General features: G+C 49.8%; 5 protein-coding genes across 5 annotated transcripts; 3 read left to right on the top strand and 2 right to left on the bottom strand.

Moving 5' to 3' along the window:
• Nucleotides 1-85: 85 nt before the first annotated feature.
• On the bottom strand, nt 86-2,711 carry ptcG (type 2C protein phosphatase PTC1). The gene is made up of 2 exons (XM_073744205.1): nt 764-2,711; nt 86-708 (listed from the first exon to the last, which is right to left on the bottom strand). Exons 1-2 carry the CDS (start codon nt 2,033-2,035, stop codon nt 280-282), a joined length of 1,701 nt encoding a protein of 566 aa, XP_073595990.1. The 5' UTR covers nt 2,036-2,711; the 3' UTR covers nt 86-279.
• Nucleotides 2,712-3,847: 1,136 nt separating this feature from the next.
• On the top strand, nt 3,848-8,450 carry BDW70DRAFT_168226 (uncharacterized protein; the record flags this gene model as incomplete). The annotated part of the gene is made up of 5 exons (XM_073742403.1): nt 3,848-4,046; nt 4,129-5,862; nt 5,921-6,159; nt 6,675-7,879; nt 7,940-8,450. The coding sequence occupies exons 1-5, from the start codon at nt 3,932-3,934 to the stop codon at nt 8,448-8,450; spliced, it is 3,804 nt and encodes a 1,267-aa protein (XP_073595989.1). The 5' UTR covers nt 3,848-3,931.
• Nucleotides 8,451-9,497: 1,047 nt separating this feature from the next.
• Nucleotides 9,498-9,979, top strand: BDW70DRAFT_136424 (uncharacterized protein). Its single transcript, XM_073736858.1, has one exon. The coding sequence runs from the start codon at nt 9,577-9,579 to the stop codon at nt 9,817-9,819; it is 243 nt and encodes an 80-aa protein (XP_073595988.1). The 5' UTR covers nt 9,498-9,576; the 3' UTR covers nt 9,820-9,979.
• A 2,831-nt stretch (nt 9,980-12,810) lies between these two features.
• BDW70DRAFT_168220 (BRCT domain protein) lies at nt 12,811-15,928 on the top strand (the record flags this gene model as incomplete). The annotated part of the gene is made up of 7 exons (XM_073742402.1): nt 12,811-12,847; nt 13,073-13,134; nt 13,198-13,474; nt 13,530-14,149; nt 14,197-14,470; nt 14,520-14,600; nt 14,647-15,928. 7 exons carry the CDS (start codon nt 12,811-12,813, stop codon nt 15,708-15,710), a joined length of 2,415 nt encoding a protein of 804 aa, XP_073595987.1. The 3' UTR covers nt 15,711-15,928.
• Nucleotides 15,929-16,648: 720 nt separating this feature from the next.
• On the bottom strand, nt 16,649-20,167 carry BDW70DRAFT_52802 (mitofusin). Its single transcript, XM_073744202.1, has 3 exons — nt 19,742-20,167; nt 17,596-19,679; nt 16,649-17,545 (listed from the first exon to the last, which is right to left on the bottom strand). The coding sequence occupies exons 1-3, from the start codon at nt 20,095-20,097 to the stop codon at nt 17,184-17,186; spliced, it is 2,802 nt and encodes a 933-aa protein (XP_073595986.1). The 5' UTR covers nt 20,098-20,167; the 3' UTR covers nt 16,649-17,183.
• Nucleotides 20,168-20,209: the final 42 nt, after the last annotated feature.

Here is a 20,209-nt window from a genome sequence, read left to right as displayed (position 1 = left end):
ATGGCACAGTGCAAGATGGAACCATCTGCATAACCAAAATCTAACATACGGGTTCGGTGATAGATAAGAGACCTCTTGCGGTTCGCGATCAACGCCAGCCGATACCTAAGCCATGAAATAGTGAAGGGAAAAAAAGTAAATATGTAAAATCAGCAGTACAAAAGATGATGAGAAGGAGAATATGATTTGGATTGCAGAATGTTCATAGCTCCAAGCCTTGCTTCTATTTCTTCTTAGATGGCACTTGATATCTGCATTCGTGATATGTTTGTTGCTTGCTCATGTACTGTCGCTCGAACCCGGCTTGTTCGGCTGATTGAGCGTAGCCGCTGGGGCATTTGGCGAGGCAGTTAATATTGACTCAGGTACTTCCTCTGATGTACGTTCTTCTGCCTCCTCGTGAACTTTCTTGAGCGTTTCCGATTCATCTGCTATTCCAGTGTTGGCCATGCTCTTCCTAGCTCCTTCGACAATCTTATCGGCTTCGCTTAATCCGCGCGAGGAGCTGCTCTCCGACCCAGCCAGGTCGACTGCTTGACTGGCAACTTCGCGGTGGCGGTCTGCATAGAGACGAATCACCATACACGAGAGGTTGTCAGTGCTGAACCGCGCAAGGGCATGATCAACCAGAATCTTCGATGCCTCCTGGGCATCAGACACATTGCGAATCAAATCAACAGCCTCTTGATCACTACATACATCCCAGAGCTGCGAAGAACCATTAGCTCAATGAAATCTGTGCTAGAAACGCATGTTGACTTACCCCGTCACAGGCCAAAATGATGAACTCGTCAAGGTCTGGCTGGATGACAGTCTCTGTTGTGTAAGGATGCCCGGTAACAAGATCTTTGATATACGCATCGCCAAGGGCTCTGGTTACAGCGAGAACTCCGTTAACTCGATTATTGAGAATCAAGCCTCCCGCGTTAGCAATCCTTCTCCCTTCGTTCTCATCACTACCCTTGTGATCGTAAGACAGGCGAAGGGCTTTGCCGTTCCTACACAGTATCACACGGGCATCGCCGACATTGGCCGTATACAGGACACGCTGGCGAATCGCCTTTTCGCGTAACTTGGGGGGAATAGCAGGAACCGGGGTAGCGGCGGCTTCCTGGGTAGGGGTGTCATCTGCCTCCGAATCCGCTCCGCCCTTGGTCACTGCCACGGCTGCCGGCCCGATGGCGGACGAACCGGTCACGGAATTTGGGGTGGGAATTCTATCTTCCCATCTGAGTAAAGCGACAACCGCAGTGCAACCGCTATTCTTAACGGGCAGCTTTTCCAGCTGCTGGTCCACAGAAGTAAATGTTTGGTCGAGAAGCTCGGGAACAGGCGCGTTTATGTTCTTGCGCATTACGTCTTCCAGAATTAGATGCAACTTCTTTCCACACCATTGCGCAGCAAAAGTTCCTGCATGGCCATCAAAAATTGCGAAGTAGCCATTATCTGTTTCAACAACGGGCGTCAATTCTCCGGTCTTTGGCGAAGCGTCGCTAGGATGCGAGCTTTGATCAGAATCATCATTCTGCGCTGACGGTACAGGATTGCCAAGGAAATTATAGAGATAGGCATGGGTATCTTCCATAGTCCGGCGACATTTTTTGTTCCGGTCCTCTGTAACGCCGACTCTGAAAGATGATCGAGGAGTTGGTGAAGATTCGCCCGCGGAATTGTTCAGTGAGCCCTGTGGAACGTTGAGCGCTGGGTCCATATTTCCGTATCTGTGTAAGGAAGACTCTGGAAGCGAAGAACTGAGCGCGCTTTCGGTTCGGGGGCTACTAAGGCTCAGGGAGTTTTTTGCGTTTGCGAAGAATGATGCTGCCTTTGAGACCGTGCTGCTTCGGCGCTTCTTGTCGCCGCCAGGGCTCTGTTCCTCGCTTGCTCTGCGTCCGAAGAAACTAGTGGGAGGGGGTGATTTTCCTTGAGATCCGATGGCACCCTCGGTCTGAATACTGAGCGACGGTGTATTTATGGGACCTGATCTGGGGATAGTGTCTGATTTATCTTTGGGCGGGCTCGAGGAGCCACTGAACATCCTGTTCAGCAAGCCACCCTGACCAGAAAAACTTCTTCGCTTACTTCCTGCCAGCTTGAACGACTTCCGATTTCAGTTCTGCAGGTGCGGTGGGAATTCGAGTCAGCGAAGAGAGGACAGCGGGGTAGTTCGCGAGCGGCAAGGCTGAGGTAGCGGGAGAGTCGCGGCGGAGCCGAGGGGAAGCGCTGGATAAGAGGTATACGGTCAGCAACTAGAATTATGCAATGACAGCTGTTGAAGCTGGGGGTTTGAATGGGTGGGTAGCCATTCTGAAGCCTCAAATGACGCTCGATCAGCACTGTCATCGGATGATGCTCGCTACCATCACAACACGGATTCAAGCTCCCTTCCGGAAAACCCGACAACAGTAACCAACTGAGGCCAAGTAGGGGTTTCAAATGGATCGCCACATGCTTTTCTGTCCGTCCTGGGCTGAATGGGCGGATTTGTTTGACCCGGGCACGGCGAGCGATAGCCCACCCCGCTGCGCGCTTGGAAAGATCACAAGCCTTGCGGAGCTGGAAGGATTCGAGGCACTCACGGACACACTGGGTATTGGAGAGTATAACCCCCTGGATTGGCAGAAGCTATAGCGGCCCCGAATTGTCAGAACTGCAGTAGACGTGAGGAGCCTTGGAGGCGGAGGGGGATTAATCGATATTTATTAATAGTAGTTGCATACACTGCAGTAAGGTGAGTTTGCCCAGAACGATGCCACCTGCACTGGGGGCTTCCAATCATCGCCGGTAGCGTCGGATTTAATGGTTAACGTGACCACGAACGGGTGGAGCCCAAAACAACTTATAATTTTATAAGAGTGTCAGATTCGTTGATTACTGTCTAATGTAGAAATCAAGAGCATATTACTTTTGCTTACACGAGAACCCGCGAACCGGGGGGTTGTTTGGAATCCGATGACAGCTTCCTAACGTAGTGACCCATTCTTCCGTACGGTTGTTTAGGGGTTCGCCTCAACGTGGGATGGAGGATGGCGTCAGAGGATGGGGGCGTCTCGGATCGGCCGTACTATGTAAACAACTACCCCGAACTATCATTGATCTGAAAGATCTGGTGCCCAGCTTATACTATCAATTCCTTACCTACTTCGGCATCTCCAGGTCAAAGATGCTACTAGCCTCAATCCGGGTCCTGTACCTATTTGGCTATTTACCTAAGCTGTTCCTACTTCATGAGTTATTGGGCCGAGGGCGCTTGGCGCCCACCGAAAAGGCAAGACGCCTGTATGCCACGTGATATGACGTACAAAAGGACAAAGACAGGACTGGTTTCTAAACGGAATTGACTTGGCCGGGGCCCCGGCCTTGGATAGGCGAGACTCAGGGCTGCCGGGCCGTTATGCCTCATTCGGGCTCTTGTTGGGCATTACAGCAGGTTCAGGGGCCCGTTCAAGAGGGGGTGTCTTGTCTTGCCTATCCCACTTGGAGTGTCAGTTTTGACCAATAGATTAAAACAGGGGCACTTCTCGGTGGAAATATATAGTTGCGGCAGCTCGAGATTCCCTACAGCAATTGAAGTCTTTCAATCTACATCGTTTTAAAACCTTTCACAGCAATCACCAGTGATAGGCAAGAAATAAGACAGTGAAAGGTCTTAGTTATTCTACAAAGAACCATCATGATGCTGAATGACGGAATGTGGAGTTTGGAGTAAAATTTCTCTATTCAATGCAGTATTATCGATAAGATAAAATTCCACGTGACACGCGTAGGAGCGCGGTGGACTTGTGGATAACTTCCGTTAGCATCACTACTGGACCACAGCGCTGTGCCGCTTTTCTTTACAGAGTATTTCGTTCAGAACAACTTTCTCTAACTACATATTATGGGCTCTTTTTAGTTCCTGGACTCACCACTCAGTTCACACGAGCTTGCAACCATGGCTTCTGAATTCATAGGCTACAATGTCCTGGTAACTCTCCGAGCACCACCAGACGCTACCGTCCAAGGTGTGGTTGCGGATGTCATCGGCCAGCGCCTAATGCTTCGAGATGGTATGTTGCAACGACCACTACTCGGGGACAATTGAGTCCTGCGCTGGATATTGCATAGCTCTAACAACATTTTTACACTTAGTTACTTTGTCATGGATTGGCTACCGACTACCAACATACTCCATTGAAGCTCCAGACATCGCCGATCTTTCCTTGGGACCGTCAGATAGACCAAGCGCGCAAGCCTCGCACGTTTCGCAAGAAAAGCAGAGCCTTGGAACTCCATACGCAGTTCAGCAACCTTTTGTGGACCCCGCAATTTTGAGCTTTTCGAAACCATCGAGTGAGGCCCGCGCGAGCGTACAACCCCAAGCCGGCTTTACTGAAAGTTCAAGTGCACGGCAGCTTCCCACATCACAGAATACATCCCAAGTCACATCTCAGGCAACGCCAGCTACTTTGGCCGAGCCATTCAGTAACCTAGAGTTGAACGTGGGCAGCAGATCCACACCGCAAGCGGAGGAGCTACAAGGTCCTCTTTCGCGTGTGGTCGAAGAGTCTCCTGTTTCTGCCAGTCGCTTTGGAACGACCTGTGGCCGCCGTGGGGGAAAGCAGAAGGATCCGAGTGTCTACAATGAGCATGACGGCGCACTCAACACAAATCCCAAGAGCAAAGGGTGGCGCCAGACTGCGTTCGTCGAACCATCTAATCCAAACTTGTTGGACTCTCCACAACCATACAAGGAGACGGGCACACTCAATGGCAAACGGCGGAAGAAGAAGAGCAGAGGCTACCCTGCACAAGTCAGTGGCTGGGCCACCGAAGAAGCGACAGATATCCAGGAAATGGGCGACTTCGATTTTGCAAGTAACCTCTCCAAATTCGATAAAAGACGTGTTTTTGAAGAGATCAGGAATGACGACACAACCGCCGATGAAGAACGATTGGTCAGCTTCAACAGGAGAGTACCAAAGCCTGGGACCAATGGAGGCCGGAACTTACACTGGTCCGAAAACGTCCTCGATGACAGCCTCGAAGAGAGTGATAATGAAGCCACGAACCATGAACCAAGTGATGCTAAGCTTAGTAGTGGAACAATTTCCGGACGTGACGCATCGAAGCTGTCAACCCGCGGCCGAGGGTCTCGGAAGGGGAGTGCTATATTTGGACAACCACTTGTTCCAACGCAGCTTAATACCATTGGGCGCAGTCAATTGAGCAACTCCCGTACGAAATCAAGCAGCCCGCTTCCTACGAAAACGCACGTTTCGGCATCACCAGTTACCGGTATTAGTGCATCTAACGCCACGTTACGGCTTGCTACTACAAACAGGAGCTGTCCAGCTGTCAGTCCCCTGCAGATTCTCGAAGTTGAGCAGTTAGCAATTGGCGAAGTTGGTTTGACTGAGGATATGATTACGGAAAATGCGGGACGGAGTATCGCCGAAGCGGCCGTTGGCCTTCTCTCGAGCGATGCCGCAGCACCTACTATCTTGGCACTAGTTGGAAATCATCGGACTGGAGCGAGAGTCATTTCTTCTGCTCGCCATCTGCGAAACCGTGGTCATCGTGTTACCGTGTGCATGCTGGGGGTGGAACAAGAGGTCGAGCTGCTTGAGAGCTGCCGTAAGCAGGTTGACATCTTCAAGAAGATTGGGGGCCGCTTCCTTAAGTGGGAAGAGCTTTCTTCGAGACTCTCAACTTCTGAATTTGCACCTGATCTAGTTCTGGACGCTCTGCTTGGAATACATCTTCCTTTCAACGACCTGCGAACTGATGATCAAGCCACAGCGTTTGAGATGATATCCTGGATTAATCGAAGCGGACTTGACACGTTATCTGTGGATGTCCCATCCGGTCTATCCGCAACTACTGGTGAGCAGACATACATTGCTATCCAGCTGCAAACACATTGCTAATTTGCAATTTATAGGAGAAGTAACGGTTGTTGAAAGCGGGCAGTTGCGTGTCAACTCAAAGTCGATAGTCAGCCTCGGAGCGCCCAAGACTGGGCTTGTCAACGCCCTTCTCGCTGGAGAGGGAGCATCCTGGAACCTCACCGTCGCGGATATTGGAATTCCCCAAATAGCCTGGCGCAAGTTCGGCACGCGCCGACGGCATGGAATCGACTTTGGTAACCGATGGGTTGTGTCGCTGCGCTACCAGCCCTCTGTCGTCTAGTAGCTGTTTGCCTGGACGACTATCTAACGATTATTGGATGAAAAGACATCGAGGCGTTGTGGTAGAGAAAACACTCTGACTTTATCTTTAGCGCGGTATATGGTTTATCTCTTTGGCCATCGGCTTGTATGACTTATTTCTAGGCTTTACTCGCTCCTGCTTTACATCAGCCTTAGCTTGATATACTTGATGTAGCTCTTGCTGGATATCCAAATATTCCACCGTAGTGTCTGTATATGCCTGAGGCATAAATAATTAACCGTAAGAAGCTAGTCTCTGTCTCACTCCATCATTTCCAGCTTCCGCTGCGGAGAAAAGACCGCGTTCAGGTCATACATATTGTATATTACGTCGCGAAAATGGGCAAAGGTCAGTACTCTTATCCGTGGGCGATTACCGGTCTAACGCGATATCTGTACAGGCACGGACAAGCTTTATGTACGATGAGGAAATTGCCTTACCCAGTTCTTAGTCGAACAAATTCGTACTGACTATATGACATCCAGATTACACATTCTGAATGGGCCTCCGAAGACGCGTACTCAGCCAGCGCTGGCGCTGGAGTCGGGAAAGCTAGACGCGGCGTCGGTGAAGCCTCCTTCAAGCGACTTCCTTTCAGATTCTGCTCCCTCTCGCTCCAACCGTTCGAACATCCCGTCTGCACGCAATCCGGCACAATCTTCGACTTGACCAGCATCCTTCCCTGGATTCAGAAGCATGGGACAAACCCTGTTGACGGAACACCGCTGAAGGGCTCTGACTTAATCAAGCTAACGATCGCGAAGAACGATGCCGGCGAGTATATTGATCCCGTTACGTACAAGGTTCTCACGGACAACACGCATGTAGTTGCGCTGCGAAATACGGGGAATGTCTTTGCGTGGGATACAATTGAACGGTTAAATATTAAAGGAAAGATGTGGCGGGATCTTGTTTCGGACGAGGAATTCACGCGCAAGGATATTATTACGCTGCAGGATCCGCAGAATATCGAGTCGAGGGATTTGAGTCGGTTTAATCATATCAAGGAGGGAGAGAGTGGATTATCGGATGAGCAAGTGAGGGAGAGAGAGGACCCGTCGAGGAATGTAAATGTCAATGCTCTGGGGAGCTCGGCGAAGATCCTCAAAGCGAGGGAGGCGGTTGCTAAAGCGCGGCAAGAAAGAGCTCAGAAGGCTGGGAATGCAGCTTCTACTCCAGTGGCTAAGACTGATGCGCCGGTGAAGTCAGCACAGAAAACCATTTCGTATCAATCTGGTAAACCTGTGCCTTATAATGCCGCGAGATACACGACTGGCTTGGCGGCTGCATCATTTACAAGCACAGGAATGACGCCACACACCTCGGCTGAACTTGCCTTACTTTCGGATGAAGACTACATGTTGAAGAGAGGTCGGGTAAAGCAAAAGGGCTACGCTCGGATCTCGACCACATCCGGCGATATCAACCTGGAATTACACACGGAGTATGCGCCCAAGGCCGTCTGGAATTTTATCAAGCTCGCAAAGAAGGGATACTACAAGGACGTGACATTTCACCGCAATATCAAAGGTTTTATGATTCAAGGAGGGGACCCTACGGGCACTGGCCGCGGCGGCGAGAGTATCTGGGGCAAGTACTTCAACGACGAGTTCGAGGGCCCTCTCAAGCACGATTCGCGGGGGACACTAAGCATGGCGAATAAGGGCAAGAATACGAACAGCAGCCAGTTGTAAGTTCGACGCTACGTCCTTCCCATTGAGAGGTTTTGCTCTCGTACTGACTGAATCAGCTTCATCGCCTACCGCGCCCTCCCTCATCTCAACCTCAAACACACAATATTCGGCCACGTAATCGACGACCCAACCCCCTCCTCGCCAACCCTCAACAAGCTCGAAACTCACCCCGTCAACCCAACAACGAACAAACCCACTCCAGACATCCGCATCATCGACGTCACAATATTCGTCGACCCATTTGAAGAATTCCTCAAGCAGAAGAAACAATCCGAACAGTCAGCCGAGAATGAGGCAAATAGAACCGCTGAAAATGACGAGGAAAGTTCTCGCCGCGCTGAAGATGACCAGGTTACTTGGACCGGAAAGCGAGTTCGAGGTCCTGGTGCGAGCAAGGAGGAGAGCTCTACGGCTGTCGGCAAATATCTGAAGGCTGCGCTCTCTGAAAGAGCTGCGCACGACGAGGATGAGATTGTGGAGTTTGTGGATGAAGAGCCCACACCGGAACCGGCGAAGAAGAAATTCAAGGGGGGCGGTGGGTTCGGTGATTTTAGCTCTTGGGATTAGAGAAGTATGCTGCTTCCTACCTCAATCTTCTGTAGCTGATTGGGTCTTTGGTTTAGGATGTGAGGCGGTGGCGTTAGCAAGTTGCCTTCTATTCAGACCTAATAAGTCTAATGGCGTCTTATTCAACGGACGGCACCCTGGTACTTCTACTAGACTGGATCACTGCCCGAGATGAGAGTCGAATTCGCTCAACTCTGATGAAGTGCAGGACTCGACCGCGGGGTCGGATTATTCCTTCCATTGACTGAACGTGTGACCTCTCCGAGCACCTAGCAGTATCCAGTGCCTGATTTTGTTAGAGAAAATATGACAAAGCACCACTGCCTCCTTAGCGAGAAGCTCCATTACTCTGCCGTGCTCACCTGGGCTCTCAACACCTTTCCGTGTCGACGAGTCCATGAAAGATACATAACAAGTTGAAGAAGTTATCAGAGATGAAGTGCCGTAGGGATATATCTGCCAGTATAAAAGAAATGATAGCATAGCGCTGAACGGAGATTCATGATGTTATCATGGAGCTCGAAGCAAAAGTACTTGGAGAGGAGGTAGCACTTTTGTGTCCCAGTCCAAGAGGCAAACTTATTTTAACGTTTCTAGAAACAAATATAGTAGTAAATAAAAATTAGGGCTCTGGTTGTGTTCCGAATAGTGTTCTGAACATTGCTACGATTATGTATAGGCTCAGTAGTCTCATGATTACGTGTTCTTGTAACGCAAATGCTTGATTATTCTAAGAGCGCCCTAGCCCTAACTCAGGGTTGGCAATTTGGGGACCTACTATGCTCTGCACAGATGGAAGCATTCCAGACGTGACAGGGGAGAGCTGCAGCATCAGCATATTCAATCAATAGTTATTCAACATTGGAAAAGCCCGGTCTGAAATCATATAACTCATTACTATGTCTTGTAAATATATATATCTTTATTGTGACTACAATCGATGCATGACGTACTACTTCACGTCATGGTGGTATCAGCCGAGACAAGACTCCCACCTATGCAGTATAATAGACCTCCTCTCCTCAGTTCTTGTCGATCTTGTTTTCTGAAAAATCAAAAGCGAATCTCTATCCTACAATTCTCTCTACGCCGAGCAAACCCATCAAATAACAGATCAACCGCCAAAATGCCCAAAGGCCCTATCTCCTCCCCACCTCTCCAACCGAAAAAAGTCCATGGAGTAGTCGACGATGATGCTCCAATCGACGACTACGAGAATGCTGTGCACGAACGCGAGCATGAGGACAAGCACAGACTAGCCGATGAGCCGAATGTCGCTGCTGCAAGGAGAGCGAATAAACCGCCAGTTGTGAATACCGAGACAGAGAGGCATCGCGGTGGTACTGGAAGTGTGAATCGATCGAAGTGATCCGTATGGTCTTGCGCTTTCGGTGATTTGAAATATGCACAAGTTGTAGGGGAGTCTGTTCTAGAGGAGGGGAACTGTGATTATAACATATTTTGTTTGGGGGTTTAGAGGAATGGAGTGAATGTCTCCGTGATATGAGTTGATATATGTGGCTCAGTACACTTTTGGCATTAAAGTGAGTATGGACAAGACAGTAAAATAGTATAATATCCCAAGTCACAACACTTCTAGAACTCCGTAGTATACCTCTAATAAACCTGAAAGCCTCTTGGATATTGATATCGCATGTAGGAACGGGAGAGCAACTCAAGAAAACAAGAATGCCAACTAATATGCTTCCGCTTCCGCAATAAGCTCATCAATATATTCCTCATCTCCATTCGATATTGCGCGCTGCGGCTTAGGCGGCTGTTTCGACTTGATCAAGTCGCTGGCATGAACCAGATTTCGGTAGAATTCAATGACCTTCGGATGGACCATGACCTTGCGCGGATCGAATCGGAGCACCTGAAGACCGGCTTTCGAGGTGGCTCGACTCAGAGCCACGTAGGCTTGTCCCTTCTCAAAGACCTTCCCAAGATCGACCTTGACTCGCTGTAGTGTCTGGCCTTGGGCCTTGTGAATGGAAAGAGCCCATGCGAGGATCAGCGGGACCTGCTGCCGTTGGGCTTGGACTTCGCCATTTGGCAGCTCAATTTTCCAACTCTCTGGCTGGCAGAGGAGATGCCTCTCCGTCCCGTCTGGCTGGATGAAGCATACCAGGGGCCATTTTCGGGTAACCGCAACGCCTCCGTCTCTGTGAGTCATGCTCTTTATCTTCTTACGGGCACGTGCAGCCCTGTCTTCGTCCCCCTCGTCGAATTTTCCGCTCGCGAAGTCGTTCTCATTCTCAACGTAAAAGTCAAATGTCGCTTCATCCATAAACGCAACAACCCTGCCGATTGAGCCGTTCACGAGAGTATCCTCCATATTCTTGATGAGCATGACTTGCGAACCCTTCTTCAGGTGGATCGTTTGAGGTGCCATGCAGTTTGAGAGTAACTTTTCACGGAATTGAATGTCTTGAATAGTCCCCGAATCGACCGCATTAAACGTCATCGTCTCACCCGAAAGACGTGCCATTCTTGCAGAATTGGCATTGTCTACTTCGGCACGCGTAGGAAATCTGTACGTGATGTTAGTCTAGAAAGGCGGATATTAGAGGGCGCGTACAATTCAGTAGCCTCAAGAGCGTCGTGAAAGTCCAATGGACGAGAGAGCTCCTTAAAAGCCTGTATCGTCCGAGGACTAAGTTTCCCAAGTCGCATCTCATTCAGCATGTCGGCAAACTCGGGATCACGCTGACGGAAAACGTGTGTCAAAAGGATAGTGTGTTGTATTGAGGTATTCCAGCTCGCTGCAGCAAATGAAAACTTGGCTTCCCGATTATGACCCTCTGGAACTGGCGGTAATTGAAAGAAGTCTCCCGTAACGACGAGCTGAATACCACCGAACGGTCGGCCATTGTTTCTGATTAGCCGAGCAATCTCTTCGAGCTTATCGAACAAATCCCCGTCAACCATAGAAACCTCATCAATGACCAGGACTTTCGTGCGCAACCAGCGGTTTCTTGCCTTTTGGTTCTTCTTAATCTGCGGATGGTCAGAAACATGAAATCAATGCATCCAATAGATCCGACCTTTTTGACCAGCTCAGGCACAGGTTCTTTACCTAAGCCAATGCCCGCGAAACTATGCAGGGTGACACCTTCAATATTACATGCCGCAAGGCCAGTAGACGCTGTGACCGCGATGCGGTCCGGTTCTTTCCTGTACTTATCCCGTAATTTCTTGATGATTTCTCTCATGAGGACTGATTTACCAGTTCCTGCTGAACCTGTAAAAAATATACTCTTCCCTTTCTCAACAACTGCTTTCAAGACATGCTTCTGCTCATCACTGAGAAATATAGGAGCCACTTGGGCACGGGGCATATGGTGTTTGGTGCTTGATTGTGTTTTCTGGGCCTGCGCTTTCTTATTCTGTCGGCGAAGCTCCTTCTGCTCTTCCTTGATTGCGCTGGCTGTTTTATTCCACGGAGCTGTTGCGGCTGGCCGCGCGGGTGTCTCTGGTTTTGCCTCATCATCTATTGTAATGACATTATCCTCTTGCTTCCGCCAGGGAACGGTTCGAGGCGCGGCGGGCTTTTGGAAGTGGGCAGGAGGCGAGGAAGACCAAGGCAGTGCGCTGCTCGACGGCCCGGGATTGTCATCGGGCGGAACAGGCGGAAGGTCAGGATACTTGATGTCTGATTCGTAATTAGTCTTCGAAACTGTCACGGCCGATTGCGAGTCCGCCTTGTGGGATAATGTTGAGTTGGATTTCGCGGTGTGAAACGACTCTTCGCGGAAACTGTCTTTCTCGATTCTCGCGGGAGGGATGTATGGATCCGGTGATTCAAAGTCCAAGTCGTCATCATCATCGAAGTCATTTTCATCAAAATATACTGCGCTGTGTAAGGACCCTAGCGTGGACTTGGTGCTCGTCAATTCTATTTTCCGCTTCACCCCGATAGACTGTGGAGGAGGGAGTTTCGTTGAAGCAACTCCACTAGAATTGGGGATTGTTGACTGAAGCGGTCTGGCAGCTGCAGCCGAATGATCCTTGACAGCCTTCTTAAACATCACCGCTCGACCTTCTGCAGCCTGCAACGGCCGCAATGTCGCGAATTTTGAGACAGTTTGCGGGGTCAGCACTGCTCCATTTGAGAACGATTGGCAAACAGCAGCTGGTCTCCAGGGTGATGCCCTGGGAAAGTACATAAACAGAAAGGGTCGAATATTATCTTCTGTGAGCAGAGAAAGTAGACTTCACAGCAATTGGCCTTCATTTATTATTATTGAAGACTGCGCGTCCCGAAATGGCGCGTCCGAAGGATACGCGCTGCCACTTATCGCACGTGACCGCGATAAGGTCTCCATTTCTGCTGCTGGTCCGTGGGGAAAACAACAAAATGGGTTCTTTGCTCGACCAATTCGCCCTGGTTACAGGTGTTGTTCTTGTCTCGCGGTCCATGGCAATTCGATTATACTTTGAATACATGACTATCACGCGATAATACAATATCGATACGCGCAGCCGCCAGCAGGACCCGAGCCAACTCGATTACGATAAGCCTCCGACTGGCCATTAATCATGAAGCATGGCAGAGCAGGCTGCCTCGAGTCCGTATTACATTGTGCTCTTATAATATAAGCTTACTGACGTTTATACAGACAAGGAGCGCCCTCTTGCGGGGGCGGTTCTGTGTTTTACGTCCATTGTGCCAGAGCAGCGGGTGAGTTTACACCTCATTCCAGCAATTTGATGATGGACACTGACAATTTAAAACTGCCTACAGACTGAGCTAGCCTCTATCGCAGGCCAGATGGGCGCGAGCCACAATTATGACCTCACCTCCGACGTCACCCATTTAATAGTTGGCGAAATCAGCACGGAAAAATACAAGTTTGTTGCGCGCGAGCGATCAGACATCGTGGTCCTTCGACCAGAATGGGTAGAAGCCGTACGGCAGTCTTGGATGCAGGGTGGGGACACCGACATACGTGCTCTGGAAGAGCAATATAGGTTGCCGACGTTTTCAGGGACCGCAATCTGCATCACAGGATTCGAAGACAGTGAGTAAGCAGAGCTGTACAAGATCCGACTTATAGTGACCAGCCTCCTTCATAGTGAACATCCGGAACTACATCCGCAACAAGGCGCAACTCAATGGTGCAGATTTCAGGAAAGATCTCACAAAGCAGGTGACGCACCTTATTGCGCGAACTGCGGGGGGGGAAAAATACAAGTACGCGACGCAGTGGAATGTCAAGGTGGTTACTCTCAAATGGTTCACCGATAGTATGGAACGCGGAATGATACTCGAAGAGACCTTATACCATCCTCTTTTACCAGAAGAGCAACAGGGCGTCGGCGCATGGAAACGCTCTTTACCTGCAGTCAAACCGAAACCGCAAGAAACAGAAAGTTCATCAGGCGCTCGACCACGGAAACTGCGCAGAATTGCGAGTGTTAAACTGGGCGACCAAAATGAGAATATCTGGGGTGATATTATTGGGACGGGCTTTGAAACGGCAGAGCCGAGACCATCGAGGGAGGAACGGCAGGCAGCAAACGAACAAAAGCAAAAGAATGCATCTGCTGTTCAGATATTTAAGTCCTTTGCCAGCGAAACCACCTTTGCACCCCTATCACAGACTCGTGAACCAACAGCAGAACCGGTCGTCGATCGTCGAAATGGCTTCCTAGACGGATGTTTCTTCTTGATACATGGGTTTACCTCGAAGCAGGTGCGTTCTGTTCTACTTTTGTGCTTTTGCCTTCCTAATATTTCTAGACGAATGTACTACGGAATCACCTTTCATTCAATGGCGCTCAGTTGGTGGATTCTCTGAGCGAGTTCTCTCGCCCGGACATACCAAAGGAAGGCCATGGTCTTTACATCATTGTGCCTTACAAAACCCCACGATCTAACGTCCCTTCTACGGACGATCTCGCTTTTGAGTGTGAAGTCGTGACCGATATGTGGTTGGAAAGGTGCCTTGACACGAAAACACTAGTATTGCCAGAATCCCACCCTGCAAACACCCCAATTTCTTATCCTATTAAAGGTATGCCATATTTCCATTTATAAGTTTTGCAGACATCTGACAAGGCAAGGCTTATCGGGCATGAACATCTGCTCTACCGGCTTTTCCCGCATTGACCTTCTACACTTGTCAAAGCTGGTCAACTTAGTAGGTGAGTTACGCAATACGTCTTTATTATGCAACCTCTGACTCTCCAGGCGCGACGTATAATGAGTACCTGAAATCCACCGCATCCGTTCTCATCTGCAACACGTCAATATCCTTGAACCAGGAAAAACTGCGCCATACCAATGAATGGGGCGTCCCGGCTGTGACTGCTGAGTGGTTGTGGACATCCATCCGACAAGAGAGGAAGCAGCCGTTTGAACCCTATCTAGTTCGGAAACCGTCAACGCAGAGCAGCAAAGATGTAGAACTGCGAGCAGGTTCTCGCCAAGAGCAGAAGCGGCCTTCACAACCATTACCGGACGACTATCTCGTCACTAATGGAGTTAAATCGCCGGCCGCCGGCCGGATAGCCAAGGAAATGAAACAAACTATTTTGGAAAGCCCTCAGAGAAGGTCATCAGGCGAACCAAATTCGGACCTCAAACCACCACATAAATCCGTTTCTCCGGAAAAAACACACCCTGTTGAAGCTTTAAATGGGGTCGGGTCCCCAGCGAAGCGCAAATACTCTGATCGTGAAACGGCGTCCTCCACGAAATCCGCCATCGACCTCGCCGTAAACGGCCTGCTAAAGAATGCCCGCACAGCGCCCTCCCGCTCAGCTTCCGACTCTACCACTGACTACGACAGACCCCGCTCAAGACGAGCGAGGCCGCTTCTCGGACGTGCCCAGTCTAACTCCTCTATCCGCGCAACTGACCAAAGGGCTTTTTCCCGCGCAAGCTCTATCGACACCTTACATGAAGATGGAGCCGGAAGTGCAGTTGATAGCATGAGCATCAACACAGAGGGCGGTATCCCCTCTCTCGGTTCTCGACTCGACTTCAAATACCTCAATGCTGAACGAGAACGGCGGCTCGAGGAGATCAATGAAGAGACTCCACCAATGACGCAGCTAGACTACGAGGATCCAGACGCCGTCGCCATGCGGGAAAAGTTCCTTCGGTACGCAGGAAAAGTTGTCGAAAAGCCAGTTGGAAAGCAGAATATTGTTGTGGAGGAGCTTAAGGACTTGGAAAAGGCTGGGTGGGGGACTGGACGAAGGACGAGGAATGCGACTAGGAAGACGGCTGTGGATGATGATGACTTTTGATGTTGCTTTGTGTGAGGTGTGGTCTTGACTTTACTGGAGGGAGGCTCAGTCTTCGCTCTTACTGCGGGTGATTTCTACTTTTTCACGTGTTGCATAGCATCTGGATGGCGTTTTTGGCACTCTACTCCAAAGGTGGATTGGATATGTAGGAGTTATGGCGCTTATTATTTAGGCACGATGGAGAAGGACAATATGGTGCCCAAAGGCCCTGACGTCCCATTGACCAGACGAGACTGTCCTCAATCCATTGATGAGTGTCCAGAGATGGTGATGGAATGTTTAGATACCAGAGATGCATACATGAGTCAGAAAACATGAGTTCGACAGTATGCAATAGCCTTTCAATCAAGAAGTAGTGACGCCGCTTCTCGGCATCATGGTCCAGGCAATGGTTGGAAAGCGCTGAGCACACCTAGCCTTTCAGTCGGAAGGAAAGCCAAAGGCCAACTTCTCAATTTCATCGTGGTCATGGTTTGAAAAGAGTAGAGTTGATATGGTCCCGAGCTATCGATGGACCCAGGATGCTGACGATAGGCATGGAGTCTAGCTTACCTGTGACACATTGAAAGATCAGGGCGCGCACTGTCTGTTTCACATCCTTTTGCAGTTATATGTCCGTAAGAAATGCGGACTACAGCATGGACAGGTGAGAAGACAAACAGTCAGTTGCATCTTGAGGGAGGCATATCCAACGCACATTTTAGCTGCGACAGAGCAAAAGACAAGGTCAGGATAAATGCTGAAGAAGCAAAGAGGTCTCAGTTAAGTGGTTCAAGAGGAGGAGGAAGAGGAAGGAAAGAGGGGGGCGGCGAGGGGAAACAAATAGGAAGGGTTACAATGCCACTTTATAAAAACCTCAATTGCTCACTTCATTCTTCAGCCCTTTTGGAAGACTTAGTGTTAATGGCTGGGACGGAAAGTCCATGACTTGCGGGCAGGGTAGGCCTTCATCAGCTCTGTGAGTGATACCAAATGGAAGACATCACCCAACTCAGGAGGTTGTGCTGACTGCATATTTCATATTCTGGGATGAGTCCCACAGAAGGAGTAATGAATTGTAGCGTGCAATTTGAAGTTGAGGTTCACAATAAACCTGGTGTTGTCCGCCACATGGTGGGCTTGTGAGGGTCACTTCATGAGGGCTGATGCATAAACGGTACTTCTATCTCTTCCATATCTCGACTAGCTCAGTCCTTATGAAAGATGTTTGGCATAAAACAAGATGATAAATGGATTCGCTTTTACTATTTCAGTTTATCAAGGGTGAAAACGCCGTTGATTATGGCTAAGAATGAGATGCAACAGCCCCCATGTAGAGAGACGGAGCTCTTATAAAAGTGAAAGAAGAAGAATAAAGGAGTAGTCTAGAGAAATGAAAGTAAGTGTACACAATGGGGATATTTTGCAAGAGAACGTAAAACAGGAGGGGATACATCATGAAGCTTCGTGAGTTTGTACAGGGAGGGAACAGGGTCATGCCTCGTAGGCACCAAGTCCACCAGGCAGTGGGCCGTCAAGGTCAATGTTCTCAACAGACGTTCTGTTATCAGTACTTTCGCGGAACAGATTGGCGAAATACTTGCTTGCAACTTCGCTCTCCTGCTTCGTCTTGCTAACTTCCTGCTTGCGTCGCCCGAGGTCTTCGACATCCTGGGCTAGCGAGTTCTGAAGGTTGTTGGCAGGTAGACGGAGAATACGGCGAACCTCAGATGATATACGGGTAGAGTTGGAATGGACGTAATCCATCTCCGAAAGCGTGGCAGCAATCTTGCGCGAGAGACGAGGAGGAAGGGTTTGGGGAATCGAAGAGAGCACATAGGCCACGGTAATGGCAGCTCGGCAAGTTAGCTAACAATAATAACGAACGGACAAAAAGTAAACTTACCAGCAGCGACAATACCAGGGAGAAGGAGACGCCGCATGTGGTTTGGCCCCAGGAATTTTGCGGCACTGAAGGCGCTGTCAAGCCAGCTGATACCACCAAATGCCCTGCCACCAAGGACAGTCACGGCTGTCATAGCCATGCCTGTACCCGCGAGCTTCTCTTGCCGCTCCCAGAGACCAGTGATATCGAAGAAATCCAAGAGCTCCACCTCTGTGTCGACCTGTCGCGCAAGTACATGGCGACGTCCGCGACGGAACATTAGATCGGCGCGGAAAGTCGGAGCAGTAAACTTGTCTTCTCCAATATGTAACAGGCCAAGGTTCTGGATGAAACCAACGCCCTGTGCCGTCTTCGTACGAGCATAATCCTCACATCCAGCCACTGAGGCGGAGATGTGTTCTAGCATGGCGAATTTTAGGTCTTCAGCGTATTGGAATGCAGAGAAGATACCAGGGTACTCAACACCTAGGTTAGCCTCGGAAACATTCGCAATTGCGGAAGTCAAAGTCGTTCGTGTATGTTTGTAAACGTCTTCACACGAGTCGTCGATGCATTTGTCGACTTGTTCCTGTAGCTCGATTTTCTTCTTTTTGCCATTTTCGTACGCAGGCTCAAGATCTGCCAACTCTTTCATCACATTCTGAAGTTCCTTGTCTGCGATGTCGCGATTGACAGCAGCCAAAGCATTAATGTCTGCGAGCAAGTTAAGAAGGTAAGTTCGGGCAGGAGCTAGTTTCGACCGTGACCGTTTCTCGAGCACAAATCGGCGCAATGAACTCTCAAGGTTCTCAAAATCTTGTATCTTCTCCTTTTCTTTCTCTTTCCCTTTACCCTTCTTATCCTCAGGTCTGTCCTCATCGTCGTCACCGCTCGGCCAATCATTCCCATTGGGATCGGATCCCCCGCCACCGCCACCTCCACCGGGACCTCCAACAGGAATCTGCGGCGCAACAGGGACAGCATTGCTCGATACAAAATGCACGAGTTCAGCAGCTTCCTTATATGTACGCGGACTCAACTTCTTAATCTGATCCAAGATCATGCGCTGACACCTCTGCTTGTCGCGGATCTGATCGAAACCGTTGACAACCATAAACATGTAAGCCTTTTCGTGCGCAGCGTTCCAAATGAAGTCCTGGGCCGAGAGAGTAAAGTGATTGGCAGCCGAAACGACAAAGACCACCACATCGATTTCCTCTTGGCGAGCAAAGACGGCTGTGGTCTTCAGAGAATCTGAGTTAAGACCCGGTGCGTCAATCAGAGCAATGTCGACCACGCCGTTATTTAACAAGGATTCATCGATAGACCGTACATCCTTCACGTAAACCTTGCACTGCATGTACTTTGTGTTATCGATAACGATATTCTCGAGTTCACTTAGCGCATAGACGTCATAGGTAGTTTCATCATTGCGGTTGTATTGTCGGTCCTTGTGCACGGCATGCACTTCCTCGAGTCCACCATTTTCCCGAGCATCGAGGACTTCGCAGAAAATGCTCGTACAGGGTTGTTGATCTTCGGGTAGTACCTTCCGACGAAGCAAAGCGTTACAAAACGTTGACTTTCCTGCGTTCAAGTCTCCAGTAATGAGCACTTTGCTGGAGGTATCTTCAATCCTGTCTCGCAGTGAAAGGAGATGCTTGATACTCTGCCCAATCTTCCCATCCAGTAGCGACGCAATCGACGACTTTTCAAGAGAATGTACCAGTTCAGCTTGCGACAAAGCTCCCAACTTCAAGTCCAGCTTCAAAATCGAGAATTCTTGCGCAATCTGCGGGCTCATCAATCTTGGTTCCGGCGGGGCTCGGCGTTCGGCGGTGGCGCTCGATTCTGCAAGTTCCTCGTTTGTAGGCATAGTGGCAGCACGCCTCAAGCTCCCAGGCCGGGCCAAACCATCATTGTGTGCAGCGGCGTCTCCAAAAAATGACTGGCTTTGCTGTAACGAGGGACGGTCCGACGGCGAGTCCGGAATATTCTGTACAGAGGGGTAGTGCGCGGGCCATTGGCGGTTCATATCCTGAAGTTCCTTCAACGTCTCGATGGTCCGGGAAATCGCACGCGCAAGCTTGGTCCGATTGGAATTACTATTCTGTAATTAGCATGCTGAAAGAGACTACAAGGCTGCGATCCCACAGGAATAACGCACTATAATAGCTGGTGGACATGGCTAGCAACAATTTGCTTCTCGTGCTCAGCAGCGGGATTCCACTGTCCAGGATGCGTAGGAGTATGCGCAGGTGTCGGCCTATCCACCATCAAGTCGGATCTCCAGGATGCACCAGATTCACCATCTGCAACACTGCCGCCATACCCCGAGTCCGCGTGCAACGAATTAATCAAAGCCGTTGCGCTCTCGGAAGTCGAGCCATTCCCAACTGTCATATAAGAAGGTGGGAGTCGGGGGGCAAATGGACTATCTTCAGGTTTCTCCTCCGGTGGATGTCTGGACGATCCCTCACCGGCAGAGGAGCCGCCCTTGCCGGGTAAATACTCCTGACTCATGACGGTAAAAGCGCGAATCGCATAAAGCTCGAGTTGAAATGAATCTGGGATGAGGATAGGGTGATGTGATTTCTCTCGGCGCGGGAAAAATCATGTCTCAAAATGGTATGGT

This window comes from Aspergillus foveolatus (genome assembly GCF_047715535.1).
Source record: "Aspergillus foveolatus strain CBS 279.81 unplaced genomic scaffold BDW70scaffold_24, whole genome shotgun sequence".
In the NCBI taxonomy this organism is placed as follows: domain Eukaryota; kingdom Fungi; phylum Ascomycota; class Eurotiomycetes; order Eurotiales; family Aspergillaceae; genus Aspergillus; species Aspergillus foveolatus.
Note: the sequence above shows the minus strand (reverse complement) of the source record. Positions and strands in the feature narration are given on the sequence as shown.